The sequence below is a fragment of the Haliaeetus leucocephalus genome, unplaced genomic scaffold (assembly GCF_000737465.1).
Source record: "Haliaeetus leucocephalus isolate CR32 unplaced genomic scaffold, Haliaeetus_leucocephalus-4.0 Scaffold1014, whole genome shotgun sequence".
Lineage (NCBI taxonomy): Eukaryota > Metazoa > Chordata > Aves > Accipitriformes > Accipitridae > Haliaeetus > Haliaeetus leucocephalus.
Window position 1 is genome coordinate 58,356 of NW_010973450.1, and position 14,291 is coordinate 72,646.

The 14,291-nt window shown below is 36.9% G+C and overlaps 1 protein-coding gene across 1 annotated transcript in view; it reads right to left on the minus strand.

Annotated features, from left to right (window-relative positions):
- Positions 1 to 210: 210 nt before the first annotated feature.
- HLTF (helicase-like transcription factor) overlaps positions 211 to 14,291 on the minus strand; it is a 26,588-nt gene continuing 12,507 nt past the window's right edge. Inside the window, exons 14-24 of the mRNA XM_010584988.1 lie at positions 13,434 to 13,577; positions 12,495 to 12,633; positions 11,675 to 11,810; positions 11,194 to 11,373; positions 10,619 to 10,740; positions 9,473 to 9,651; positions 6,082 to 6,210; positions 4,617 to 4,729; positions 4,145 to 4,325; positions 1,066 to 1,146; positions 211 to 363 (exon numbers count right to left, since the gene is read on the minus strand). Coding sequence (XP_010583290.1) covers positions 211 to 363; positions 1,066 to 1,146; positions 4,145 to 4,325; positions 4,617 to 4,729; positions 6,082 to 6,210; positions 9,473 to 9,651; positions 10,619 to 10,740; positions 11,194 to 11,373; positions 11,675 to 11,810; positions 12,495 to 12,633; positions 13,434 to 13,577 — 1,557 coding nt within the window. The remainder of the gene's footprint in view (positions 364 to 1,065; positions 1,147 to 4,144; positions 4,326 to 4,616; positions 4,730 to 6,081; positions 6,211 to 9,472; positions 9,652 to 10,618; positions 10,741 to 11,193; positions 11,374 to 11,674; positions 11,811 to 12,494; positions 12,634 to 13,433; positions 13,578 to 14,291) is intronic.

A 14,291-nucleotide genomic window follows, 5' to 3' on the forward strand; every position in this document is an offset into this window, starting at 1 on the left:
CACTGGCAAGATTTCAGGAGTGCAGAACAAGTTTTGTGCATTTCTAAATTAACATTTAGGAGCAAATCAGTTTTTATATTTTATGTGAAGCATTTATGTTTTGACAGCAAAGACAGCAAAACCAGAAGTTAGCACGAGACATATAACTTGAACAGCAGTATTAACTAAAATATTAAATATATTATTTACTCAAAATACCACAGTTTCAAGCTATAAGTCAATTAGAGCCTTAATTTCATTAATTTTGGTTTGTTTTACTTCACTTGCTGAAGGCTTTTTGGTAGCAAAGGCTCCTGCTGCAAGTTCCCTCTTCTTGTTCTGAATTTTCAGCATATTTTCTTCCACTGAATCCTTCACTATGAACTGAAATAGAAAAAAGGCCCAATGAAATGAAGGGATTTTTTTTTTTTTTTAAATTAAAAGTTTAGGATGAGAAATTTAGATACTTTGGAAGAAAAGTTAAAAAGCTGAGTAGTCTAAAGCACAGTTACATTATTTCATTATTACTTTGTAAAGAAAACACAAGAGGGAAGGGTTATAAAGCAGCTGAAGGAGAAGGTTTGGCATTTTAATTTTTTTGCCTTTTTTTTTTAAAAAAAGGCTTATTGACAGAATATCTATCTCTTCTTTGCTACTTATATTAGAAGAGAACCTGTCTTCAGTTTCTCAAGTAATGTTTTTGTCAGTGGGTATTAATGAGGCAGACCAGCTGCTCTTCTGCAGCTAAACAAGCTGCTATGACAAGAGCAAAAGCATTCTACGTACCTTCAGGACAATAAACTGTAATAGCCAGGCTAGACAACAGCAATATTACCCCATCTTAGTCAGTCCAAATAGCTCAACAGGGACATCTAATTTTTAAAATTAGTATTTCACAGGGAATAGGTTACATTTTATTGAATCTTACAATCCAAAGCCCACACCTTCAAAATCATACCACAATTTAAGTTTACTGGTGAGACGTATGATGTCACAATTCTTTTAAAAATGCAGTAAAGTGTTTTGGAAAAGAATTTATTTATTCATAACCAGAAAAATGTTCAAACAGATCACCTCTCAACTCACCTTAGTAATAACAACATTATGCTTCTGACCCAGCCTGTGACACCTGTCAAAACACTGGTCTTCTGCAGCAGGATTCCAAGCCTGTCAGTAGCAGCAATGAACAAGCTAAATAACTTACTTCAAAATACATAGCAAGATGTACATGCAATCACAAAGAAGTTACTGTACCATCACCTCTTGAACAAATATCGCTTGCAGATTAATTACTCCCAATCTAATACTCACTCCTTAAGTATCCCACTATAAAGAAAGCTTTGAGAACTTCTGGTTATATATTCATAACAAGCAGGAACTTCAGGTAAATGTTTTAAAAACTAAGTCTGTCAGGAGTCTAGGAGACATCAAAACAATCTCGTTGTCATTTTAATTCTGAAATAAATGCTGCATATACTAACTGCCTCAGTACTCTTTTCCTGATAGCAAAATCTAAACCAGCTGAACACAGGCAGTTATTTTTCAGTGGACTAAGTCCCCTGACCATTAAGAAAGCCCATGTATACTTGCATTGGTATATGCAATCATCACCAAGTTAGGTAAACAAGAAATTTGCTGAACACAAAATGGTAGCATAGCTGTTCCTACTTACGCTCAGGATATAACACTAAACACAAGGATTTGTGAAATGCGAAGTCTGTGCTCTGCATTCTTCTAGCATGTTTTTTCTATATAAAGGTATAGCACTACTGGTTCTCACAGAATAGATATTTAAATCTACCTAAAATATTATAATGTTCTGTCTGTGATAAGCAAGCCTCATCCAATGGGCTCACCTTGCCATGTCACCCACATACTCTAAGTTATCTAGGAACTCTTAATGAATCCTTTCTATAGAAGGGGGGAAAAACCAGCACTAGGCTAGCACAAAAAATTCACTAGATATTAAGAACCTCTGATGCCTAAAGACACTTAAGACATCAAGCTGCAAGATAAAAGCAAAACAAGCTTGTTTCTCCAGTCTAAGGTAGCGAGCAGAAGTGCAACAAATGATACATCTGCCACTGCAAGATGAACATTCCTGGCAAGCTACGTATGCATGGCAAATGGTTCTAATACTAATCTGACTGTACAAACAAGAAGTAGTCTTGAGGGAAGACCTAGCCCAAACATGCACAAGCGTGTTTCATTCTATCTTTGCTGTAGTTGAGGAGGACCAAAGTGTACTACTCTCACTCTTCTTCTCTCATGAGTCCAGCAGAGGAAAACTGAATTGCAATACCTCTATGCCTTTCTGCAATATCTCATACAAAGGATACTGTATTTTACATGGGAAAATATGAAGAAACTTTAGCCTCAGAGAAGTGTCTGTATACTGGTGATACTCTCACATTAAAGGTTCGGATTTCTTCCTAAAGGTGAGAATTCAGCAGATATGATTGTATTTAAAAAAATAAACAATTTAAAAAAATAAAAAAAAGGGAAGAAAGTTGTCTATGGTTGGATAAATGTTCCTCCTTTGCACTGTGGTATAATACCTCTCAGAGAAGAACACAGACCTCTAAGCTACAGTTCTACAACAAATCCACAGAATCTGAGTTGAAAAACTGGTTACTCCATTGGCTCCAGAGGTATTTCTGCTTTTTCTTAAATCCTATTATTGCTGCCAATTCACTTGAAGGAATGCTAATGCATGACCGAAACTTATTTGGCACCGAACATTCAAAACTGAGATCATAAAGGATGACATGGTCCCACTGCCCCTTCATCAAATACAAGTAGTCAACCACTGCCACTTGGGACAGTTACCATCACAGAATGGTCACCAGCAGGATGAGGAGAAGTTGTTCAATGGTGTATGAAGGCTGCAATTGTATTTGGCTCTGGTTTGTGAGGTATAACTATATACTGTAAATGACTCAGTGTTAACAATGCTTAGCTTATTTTCTTAAAACTGCTTGCCACAGGACAGTGTATGCATTATACCTCATTAATTATCTTCACAGAAAATGAAAATTTTTTTGGACTTTCCACAAGTTTTCTTATTCAGAGAATTGGGTGGTTTTTAATGAAAAAAAAAAAAAAGGCAGTTGGACTAGATGGTGTTGTAGGTCCTCTTCCAACTGAACTATTCAATGCAACACATACAAAAACAATACTTGTGAAGATGTATCGCAATTAATGAAAAACCTTTTTCCAAGGCAACTTCTCCACACTCTCACTTGTATTTAATTCCTTTAGTTTATTAAGTAAATAGCTTTTGTCTTCATGCTGTTGTTATCACTAACCTGATGCCCAAGCTAGTAGTTTTTCTTTAGTATTGGTGTTACCAGATACCCAAGTCCAAAGCTACTCTATTTTCATTTACTTTGGTTTTGTTTTCAAGTGCACAAACTGCAGAATTTGTCTCAGTTTGCAACTGCCCAAAATCTAGGACATCAGAGCAGAGGAGTAAATAGTGGAGAAGGGAGGAAGTGAACAGAAAAACTTCCATTTTGTACAATGACACAAGACACAAACCAATTCTGTTAATACCACCATTTTGCTATCAATAAATGTAATTTACATTTTTATTCCTTCCAAAAAATTTTGCATCCCTGAGTGCTTTAATGAAAGAAAAAACTTCCTAAATTTAGATATCACCATCTTTCTCAGTCTCCTACAACCACAAAAAGTAACCTCAGATTAATGTCTTTATAAAGAAATAAATTCACAAGAATAACAGGAAAGACTAGAGCAGAGAAGCACTGCAATAACACAGAAAAAAATATACTGTTCCTGAAATTCCACTTCACAGCTTTTGAAGTTATTAACTAGAAAAAACAAAATAACATTCAAAAGTATCAGAAAGAAAAAGAAATAAAGAAGGAACAGATATCAAATGCTACACTGTAAGGTGGCACATCACTTTGTTAAACAGTACTACCAGCATTCTGTCCATTCACAGTAAATAAATGGACAGCACAAAAATATTGTGTTAAAACAAAAACATGCCAGGGAAACAAACAAAAACTCCTCTTTGCCCTTTAACATATACTCATCAGTGTCATTCATTCCAGAGGGGCTTTCCTTCTACCTCTTAGGAAAACACCAAAGGAGCTTCACCTAGATTAAGTTAGATAATTATGAACGACCCATTACTCACAGGATCCATTAAAAACACTCGGGAAGCTGCTGTCAGATTTAATCCAACTCCACCTGCTTTCAGAGACAAAAGCATTACAGTTGGGGATCCTGCTTGGCTGCTTTGGAAACAATGAATTGCTTCTACTCTTTTCTTCTGTGTCATTGAGCCATCCAAACGAGTGAAGGCAAACCCTGATTCTCTGAAGAGAAAGTAAAAATGTTCAATTTAACAATCCATTTTCTGTGACAACAGGAAATACATTCAAAACCTGACCTCTACTTTGAAATGCGTATTTAAAATTCTGCATTTAACAGGTGATACATTAAAAATAACAAGAATGAGAGTCATGGCTTTATTCCACTAATCTAATTAAGTAATTTGTTCCTCTTCTGAAGTTCTAAAGATCAAAAGGATACTATATCCTTTGAGAGATCTTTCTGAAACACCATAAAAGCACATGTTTATTAAAAATGACAGTAGTTCTACTTACTTCAAGGGATTTTCTATCAGTGACAGGAAAGTTGTGAACTGAGAAACAACCAGACATTTAGCAGTTGGATTATCCCTCCGTAGTTCTACCAAAGCATGCATGAGAGCATTTATCTGAAATCAAATGAAGACTTATGCAGCTTATTCTGACTTCGTTAGATGCCACTCCTACAGGTACTTTGATAAAGTTCACATCAATTGAGAAATCACTCTTCAGTAATACCTTTTAAACGAACTAATCTTAAATTCTGTGGGTAGGGTTTCTTTTCCAAAGGAAACTAAGGGTTGAGCACTTTTAACGGTCACAAACTACAGGGTGATTGATGGTGCTGTGCGGAAGAGGAGTCAGAAACCCAGTCCTCTACTACCCAGGGCATACAGGGAAAAAGGGAACAGCCACAGGGCAAGTGCTCTACTGTAGCAATACTCAAGAAGCAAGAAAGGCATTCCCTAGGAACATTCAGGCAAATAAGCTATGCAAGACCTTGGGCTAGGTATGACAGAGGATAAGGAGGCACCAGAAACACTCTTGGGACCAACATGAGAACAAAAGGAGCAAGGAATTGGATCTGAGGCAGAAGAACATTGCCAGTTTTCTCATGTAAAGTTTAGCTATGATTAGGTAAAGAACCACTAACTAGAGAATGCAAGTAACTGCACCAGGTAAAAAATTTAAAAAACAAACAAACAAAAAACCTTAATTTATATTTATCCTGGAGCACAATGTCCTAAATTAGTTCTTAGGTCTCCACAGAAAGATTTTTAGAGAATAAGTTTATAACCAACTTCTGAAAGAACAACAACTTCATTACAAATTAAAATAAAAAAAAGTTTCAGAAAAGCAATCTCAAAACAAAAAGGTCAAGCTACCAGCAGGAAGATTTAATTTCTGGCAGCAAATGCACAATGAAGGTAAGACAAAAAATGATGCGACAGACCTTGAGAAACAGGTCTGCAAAGTAAAATAAGAATATCTCACTACTTTATCTGACAAGTGTTATATTGAACATATGATGCCCACTTAGTTTTCCCCTTTAGAGCAGAATATATAAACAGTTCTAAGAAGGAAGGATTTACTTAGATTTTTAGTTTCCAAAAGTAAATTAAGACCTGAATAGTTTCAGTGGTTATAGAACTACTCTATCTTCAGAAACAGAAACAAAAGACAAAGCAACAGCTCTTTTACCGAAAGTTCCATTTAATTAATACGCATCTATGTCCTGCGCAATCACCAGCATCAAATTACAACTGGTGCTCCTTTTGTCTTGCTTCCCTGCTACAAACTTTGTTTGTGATGAGATATTATTATGCACTTTATCCTGTGCTGGCTAGACACGCTGTGCAGACTTTTAAATAATAAAGTATGTTATGCATATGTAAAGTAGGTTCAGCATATTTACACATAAATTCTAGAGAGTGCTCTACAAAATCATAATGAAAGCCAAGTAAAAAACAATGGAATGTACCTTTGAACTGGATATCCACTCTCGATCAGACTTCTTTCCATTACTGGAGTCTATTTCCTCTTCTAGGGGACATTCCACCAAGTGCTCTACTCTAAGCTCATTCCTACAGAGAGGGCATTTGGCATTTGGCTACAAAAAAGTCCAAATAACATTAGAAGAAACATATTAAATCAAATTATTTATAGTGAGTACTAAAGATCACCTTTACAAAGCACCTTTTATGAAATTATTATATTGGTGTTCATAAAAAAAATCCTCAAGGACTACATTCGTTCTTGTAACACATTGCTTTGTCATTTCTGACATAACAATCAAAATATTTGTGAGAACATTAAGGTGACATAAATGCTACATGTTTTAAAAACACTCAGCCTTCCTTAAAAGCGGTCATCTTTCCGAGCATATTTATACTTGAAATAAGCAGCTCAAGATTTGAAAGCAAGCAAATACTTGGACTATGGGGAGAAGACTATTTAAAATACCAGAAAAATAAACTATCTTTCAAAGACAAGATCTTTCTTAGTTACAAACAAAGAACGACCTTTTACCCTTTTTCTTCAAAGCCTGCACAGAAATAATAGCAGTCTGACGAAATATGCTTTGTCAGGGCCAGACACAGGGTATCTTCTCTTTTTCCACAACAGACATGAGAAATGAGACATAATTTAACACCAAAAGCTTTTTTTTCTCTCTGAAGCATACTCTAGATAAGTCAAAGTTTAGAATTTATACAATAGCACTTACATAGGACTACTCACAAAATTTAACAAAAGACTGCATGCACTATACAAATACACAACTTTGCACAGCAGAAACAACAGACATGAAAAACTTTTGCCTAACAGAGCAACCCTTTAAAATTGGCTACCTCAGTTTATATAGCAATCTGGCCACAGAACCAAGGCATCTTTAGACTGGCTGCAAAGCAGACCTCAGAAAGCAGATGATTACTGGGGGCTGCTAATCTGGAATGAACCTCTAGCCAATTAAAGAGGCTGGCAGTCATAGTCTGCATACATGAATTAATTGCAGCAATAAAGATATCCTTTCAAGAGACAGAATCTTAACACAAACGAATCCGAAATAAGTCTCCAAAACATAGTTACAAACAAACCATTCCTGAATTGGCAGCAATCCAAAAATCCTCCAATGATGAGACAAAATAAATGAATTCCAATAAATATGAAAAAGTTTCCAGGAAAAAAAAAAATCCTAACAGTGCTCATAAAGACTTCTCCGCTCTCCCCCCCAATAAAAGGCTCACATCTTTCTGCATCCCTTCTCCAATTTAGTACTGTAACTAAAAACAACAGAAAACCCAAAACACAGCTGAACAATGCCAATACAGATACCAAACACTTGCAGTGAAAGCATATGAAAGTGACAAAAAGTGTCTTGCAATCAACAACTAGAAGAAAAAAGAGCATGTTTTAATGCGTATCTGGCAAGCTTTTACAAGAATGCAGTTAATACACAAAGACATTAGATCACTGTAGAGATTTTACAGCTTTATTGGGACTTCAGCATAGGACATTTACTTACTTGCACAACTCTGAAGCTAGCCTCAAGGAAAGACTGAAATGAAGGTGTTAATTCTCAAGCTGTTAAGTAGTAAAAAGTTTTTCCAATTTCAGTAAATACTTTTAGGTTAACATTTAGAAAGATAAAATGGTCTCCAAGTCTGTAATACAATGAAAGGCCAAACTTTTCACTCAGCAGTTTTGTGTTGGCAGCTTCACATCCCATTCCTCACTGATGGCTTAATGCTCTCATTTGTATTAATAATGGAAAGCACAGGCATCTTGCCTGGAAGAATCCTGTTTGAACCCAAACTGTTTTTGAGGGAGGGGGTATGTGTTTGTTGGTTTGCTTTGTTTTTAAGGTGGGAAGTAAAGTACTTTCCTCAGCTATTTACTAGGAGAGAGTTGCATTGTAACCATTCAGGCACAGGAAGTACCCAACTAAGATGCAGCACTAGGATAAATACCTATTACGTGGAAACAGTTAATTCCCCAACTCTGAAATAGTGTTTTGGCTGGAAGCAACAAAAACTTCCTTGGGAATTGATTTAAATCAGGAATCATTTGAACTTAAGAACGGCTTACTCACTTGCTGCTTTACGAACTCACAATAGTTCAACTTCGAAAGAGCAGAATCTACACCAACCTCTGTTCAGACTTCACTACTATGAAAGCAATCGATGGAACAATGTGGAATTGGACAAAGGCCCTAGGTTCTGCAGATTCCAAGGTCTTTTCTAGGCAAAGCATAGTAAATAACTTGACAGCACAGTCAAGTAATATGGGTTCCATCACATCATGACCCAATTTATTTCTCTGCATGCCGAAATAAGCCTGAAGGTTGAGCAGGGGCACCAATTCTGCTACAGACACGTCAAGAACCTCTGCATAGGAAAAAGGCCTCTGCAAGTGCCCTTTCCTTAGAGGGTAATTTCACATCACTAGTTTCCCTCAAAATTGTCAGAACTCTCAACTGGGTTATCTGCATCAGAACAGAACCCTGCGTGTCTGGCAATGAAACAAAGGCAATCTACGTGCCAGACAGACAACACTTCCTACCTTTGTCTTGTTAGGTTGACTGATTATGCACAAGCAGGGACTAATTTGTCCCCTGCTGCCTCCTATGAAGAACACCACCTAGATTTAGCCTGGCACTTGCAGCTGTACTGTGGCTGAGTAGGAGGCAGAACAATTCCAGAGGGGAAGTGCAGCAGCACTGGATACAGATGGTGAGACTACCACACTATCAGACTGCCCTAGAAAGGAAAGGGCAAACAAGAAGGAAAAGTATAGCTTAGAAGCACACGTGAAAAATAAATACTGTGTTTTTCAAAAAAGCAATCAATAGACACTCATCCACAAGCTTATTCTGGACAGAGTCCAGAGAAGGGCCATGAAGATGACCCTCTAGCAAGGCAGCTATTTCACCATAGAAGTTTATCAGCTTGCAATAAGGAGAGTAGACACAATTTTAGTTCAACAGTCAACTTCCAATACACAGCTTTGGTCTTTTTTAAGCACAGCAATATATACATGCATCACATCACATACAAGCAGTGAAGAGGCATCCAGCTACACAGAGGTATACAACGCTGCACTAGATGCCATCGTTTTTACCGTAGGGACAAAGTAAGGTCAGAACTAGGGGAAGGGTCTTTGAAAATGATAGACCTTAACACTGTTCAGTCTGACAGTTACTCTCTCCATAGTTAGATTTCAGGCCGATAGTTTTTATAACCCAGCTGATAACTAGGTTTACACTGTTCACCATTTACGATTCAAAAGAACGATAGCTAGGTGGCCTTCTGGTGATACCAGTTCATTGCTTTTTAACAGCTATTACTTATTAACTGTAACCATAGATCACCAACCTGTTCACTTCTGATGACTTCAAAAATACATGGCTTACAAAAGACATGCGCACAGCGTGTTATCACAGGAAGAGTCAGTGATTCCAAGCAAACTGCACATTCTTCATCTGAACCAGAGCTCAGAACCAACTTCATTTTACTCACTAATGTCTCAGGCAGTTCTTCAGGGGTTTTATTATCTGCAAATACAGAAAGATACTTAAAAACAGAGATTTCCATACAGAAAACACTGAGGTGGCACACATCAACACAGTTCCATTGATCAAACTGATTAGGACAGTTTATACACAATGAGGATATAGCCTTACTCACTAGTTAATTGTTCAATAATTATTTAGAAATTATCCAATCATTTCTCCATCTTGTATTTTTCAGAAGATAAATGACAGCCTTCTAAAAAAAAGGTTCTTACCATATCTCATTGGTCTTTTGGTTTTCTGAAAAATCACACCTATCCCAATGGCATCTCAAAATAGGATTTTTCAAAACATTAAATTTGAGAACTCTCAAATTTAAAGTATTTCAAACAGACTATACTTTATGCAGCTGCACAGTTCTGGCTTGTCAAAAAAAAAATTTCACTCTCCTTTCAGTCCTCTGTGTTCACCCTTCCTTGCAGCCGTAACAAAGTCAACAGTTTCCTATTCTGCTGAAGAGGCAATGGTTCTGCTGACATGGCTACCAATCTACAAGCCATTCCCCAAAGCCCCTCTACATCTTCTCTCCTGAGGCAAAGAAAAAAATTTGCTGTAAAAGCACTTCTGTAAATTATTACAACAACAGATACATTGCTTTTTAACAAGCCTTCTGCATTTGGCTCTGCAGAGGTCCTCTTCAGTTATTTCTTTATGGGTTGTCAAAGCTTATTAACTCCTGTTTCTAGTCTTTGTAACTACTCATACTTCATTACTTTCATTCATATTTGAGTATATGCTCGAGTACCCACCTCTCAAACATAATCAAACATATTATGGTATGAAAAAAATAAAAGGTAACAAAGCTGGAGGTAGGTAAAAGCTAAAAACCAAGCTGAAAAGAGGAAGGCTGAAGCTAGAAAGCTTGGAAGCACACAAACGTGTTTCTATTCTTGAATACAAAGTGCAAGTCCTGTGTTTAGAAACACAGGAACCGAAAGCATTCACTCACCAGCTGAAAAACTAGAAGATGCATTTATACAGAGATGAGGATGGCAACAAAGCTGCCTCAATCTGAGCAGGACACCAAGGATGTCAGCATAGTGAGCTAGTACAGTCCCTTCACTGAAAAATCTGAACAAGAGTTTTATCATTAGTGTGAAATGCTACAGCCTGAAGTAACAGATGACATCAAGTGATCAAGTTAGCAGTTAAAATATATTCGAACAGGAAAGTGAAAAATCAGAACATAATTCTATCAAATCCTCTTCTGAAACAGGGTACAAAATGCTGCCAGCAGCATGTTCTACTAGAAGAAATGCTAACACATGGTGGCAAAAATTTTAAGGCCATTCTTTATGTATCTGCTATCCCTTTCTGCTTCTCTCAAAACAGAATTTCTAATATATGGTTCTGCAACAGTCTCTACTTCACTCTGCAGAACTGAATAGAGGCTATGCTAATTTGCAATTATTCACTTAAGGCATACACACTTGGCTACTAAAGCTCACATAATCAAAACTTCCGAAACACAAGTTTATGATATCAAACTTCAGCCTTCAGGATTAAAGAAAGCCATCTGCTTACCTGCTAATAGCAGCTTTGCCCTCCTTCTTCACAGATTGATAGATTTGTCTCTCTTCCTCTGTCAACGTAACATGCTGAATAAGTACTTTACGTTCTGGTAACTCCAGAATGGGTTTTCCTTTAACTTTACTTGTTTTAGTTCTTCTAAGGGTAATGCTCCTAATCAGAGACTGTAAACGCCTAAAAATAAACATATAGACAATATATTACCCAGCTGGAGTTGGTGTGTTGGGATTTTTTTTCAGTTTATTGCATAAATACACATTCTGTACAAAATCCAAGCCCAGTAGTATGATGTAATTCATTAACCCGAAATATTAAATAATTTGAATTATTTAATATTTATTAATTTGAACTAAAAAATTCAAATAAGAACTGATGACACATGCATTCCAATTTTAAATGTGAAACACTAATTTGTACGTTGCCCAGGCACTACTAGTCATACTCGTTTCACAAACCCTTTGGGAACACTTCGTACCCAAGTCCTCCTGGAGCTCCCATTGTGACTGGACGTTGAATTGTTCTGTGCCACCACTCTCGATCAGTAAAAGGTTTCAGTTTTAAGAAGGAAATAAGAGACCACAAATCCTTTACAGAATTCTGAATAGGAGTGCCTGAACAGAAAACAAACAAAGATTGTAAAACCTCAAAGAAACTAAAAAATACATATTTTTTTTTAATTAAAATATTACAAAACTCTTAAATATCTAACAGTGACAAAACTACAGCTCTCAATGCTAGGAAGACTTGGATGTTAATAGTTCCATTTCAGCTTCATCAGCAGTGGTTACATCATGATCTTCTTTAAATTACATTTATCATATTATTTATCATATGCTTGCACGGTTCCTGGCAGTTTTTAGGATGACTATTACATTTCAAAAAGCTGAGGTTTGGTTAAGTACATTAAGACTGTGAGCTCCTAACCAGACATAACATGCCAGTTTATAAATAGGTCCCTTTTTACTTGCACTTCCACCAAACCTGTGTAGCGAAAGTTATTTTAAAATTTGTGTCTACAAACTGAGTAAAAACAAACAAAACAAAAGAAACAAAAAAAAAGAAACCCCCAAAAGCCAAACCACAAAACCAAGCAGACAAAAAAAAAACAACTAAAAGACAACACACATAAATCCCTGCTCAAAGACAAGTTTAAAAACATTCCAAATGAATCTGACACAGACAGACATTAACCATCTCCCAGAAAAAACAAAAGTAGAAACACCAAGTGGGAAACACAAGACAGTATTACACTAAGATGATCTGCACTGCATTTCCTCTGGTGTCAAATATTTTACCTGTAAGTACCCATCTTCTGTGTCCCTCCAGATTTAAGGCAGCTTTAGTTTGCTGAGCATTTGGATTTCGTATAGTGTGCCCCTCATCCAACACAATTCTCAGCCACTTGACTTTATGTAAAGGGCTGTCACCTCTGATCTGAAACACAGTATTTTAATCTTTCACTCAAATTAAAATACTTTTTTGCAATTTGAAGCAATCTATTTAAATAATAATTCCACAATTAATAACGGATAGTATTTATTCACATCTTGTTTATTTATCAGCAGAGAAAAGCAAAACTAAGAATGAAGCGTTCCTTCTTTTAGATTTAATGATTCCTGGAAAATGTTACCAGTCTTCTTATACTCCAGTATGAGGAATGAACTACAGCAAAAACAAGCTAAGCCTGAAAAGAAGAAAGGCGTCAAAGACACAGAGATATAGAAAATGGATCAGAGAGAATATCAGAAGTTTATATTATATTTGAAGATGCAATCTTCAGGGTTTTAAAATTGCTGGAATTTCTATGAAAGCATCACTTTACAAATACATCCCATGCAATGAGTTACTTGGTTGTAGCCCATGTGCAACAAGAACTAAGGAATTATGCTTTTATATGCTCCATATTCTTTGAATTTGACAGGGGAAGGCAGAAATGGGATGCCACTGATATTTGAGGAGATTTACATACTTGCCATCCTTTTCTATCCTTAAGAAGTCTCTTCCTTAAGCTGTCACAATTGCAGCCAAATAAGTGTCTCTACAGGAGCAATCGATAAAAAACCTCCCTTCGTTACCACAGCAAACCCATAAGAAAGTACATAAAGCAGAACTGAAGCTATAACCTTTTATTGTCTACCAGAATAGCACTCGAATATACTGCCATCATTAGCCCAAACACCAGGAGTCTTGAACAGTAAGGCATCTTCAAAAAACACTTTTTCTCATTTACTTACTCCGTAATCCGTAGCTAAGATGTTGTATGTTGTCAGTACGATGTCTTGTTCTGAAAGAACTGATGGGTCTTTGCTACGGTCAGAACCGTAATAAACATAAATATTTACATGAAAATCTTGGTGGATATGTTGTTCAAACTGGTCCTGAAAGAAAAGTTGTCAAGTCACCCAAAAGATACTGTGTTACTACATGACTGTTAGAATAATATCCTTCCAAGCTGCCTTAACTAAAAACCACTTCCTCTAGCTCTGTGACATGCTACATCCACTTACATAACAAAAGCAATTTGAATTTGGGTTTCTTTTTACCTCTCCACCTAGGTGAGAAGAGGGACCAGAAGTAGTCACCTCAGTCATTAGTAACAGACACAGTATCACATTCTGGCAACTCTAGCCCTACTTCTTGCACAAGTATTAATTCACATCCTGATGGTATACTGGTGGTGCGTTGACCCTCGCTGGGTGCCAGGTGCCCACCAAAGCAGTTCTATCACTCCCCCTCCTCAGCTGGACAGGGGGGGATAATATAACAAAAGGTTCATGGGTCAAGATAAGGACAGTTTAATAAAGTGAAAGCAAAGGTCACGTGTGAAAGCAAAGAAAAACAAATGATGTTATTCTCTACTTCCCATCAGCAGGTGATGTCTAGCCACCTCCTGGGAAGCAGGGCTTCATTACACGTAGTGGTTGTTCCAGGAGACAAAAATACCCCCCCTTCCGCCTCCCTTTACTTAACTTTTATATCTAAGCTGACATCATATGGTATGGAATATCTGTTTGGTTAGTTTAGGTCAGCTGTCCTGGTTACGTCCCCTCCCAAGATCTTGCCCAGCCCCAGCCTGCTGTTGGCGGGGGGGG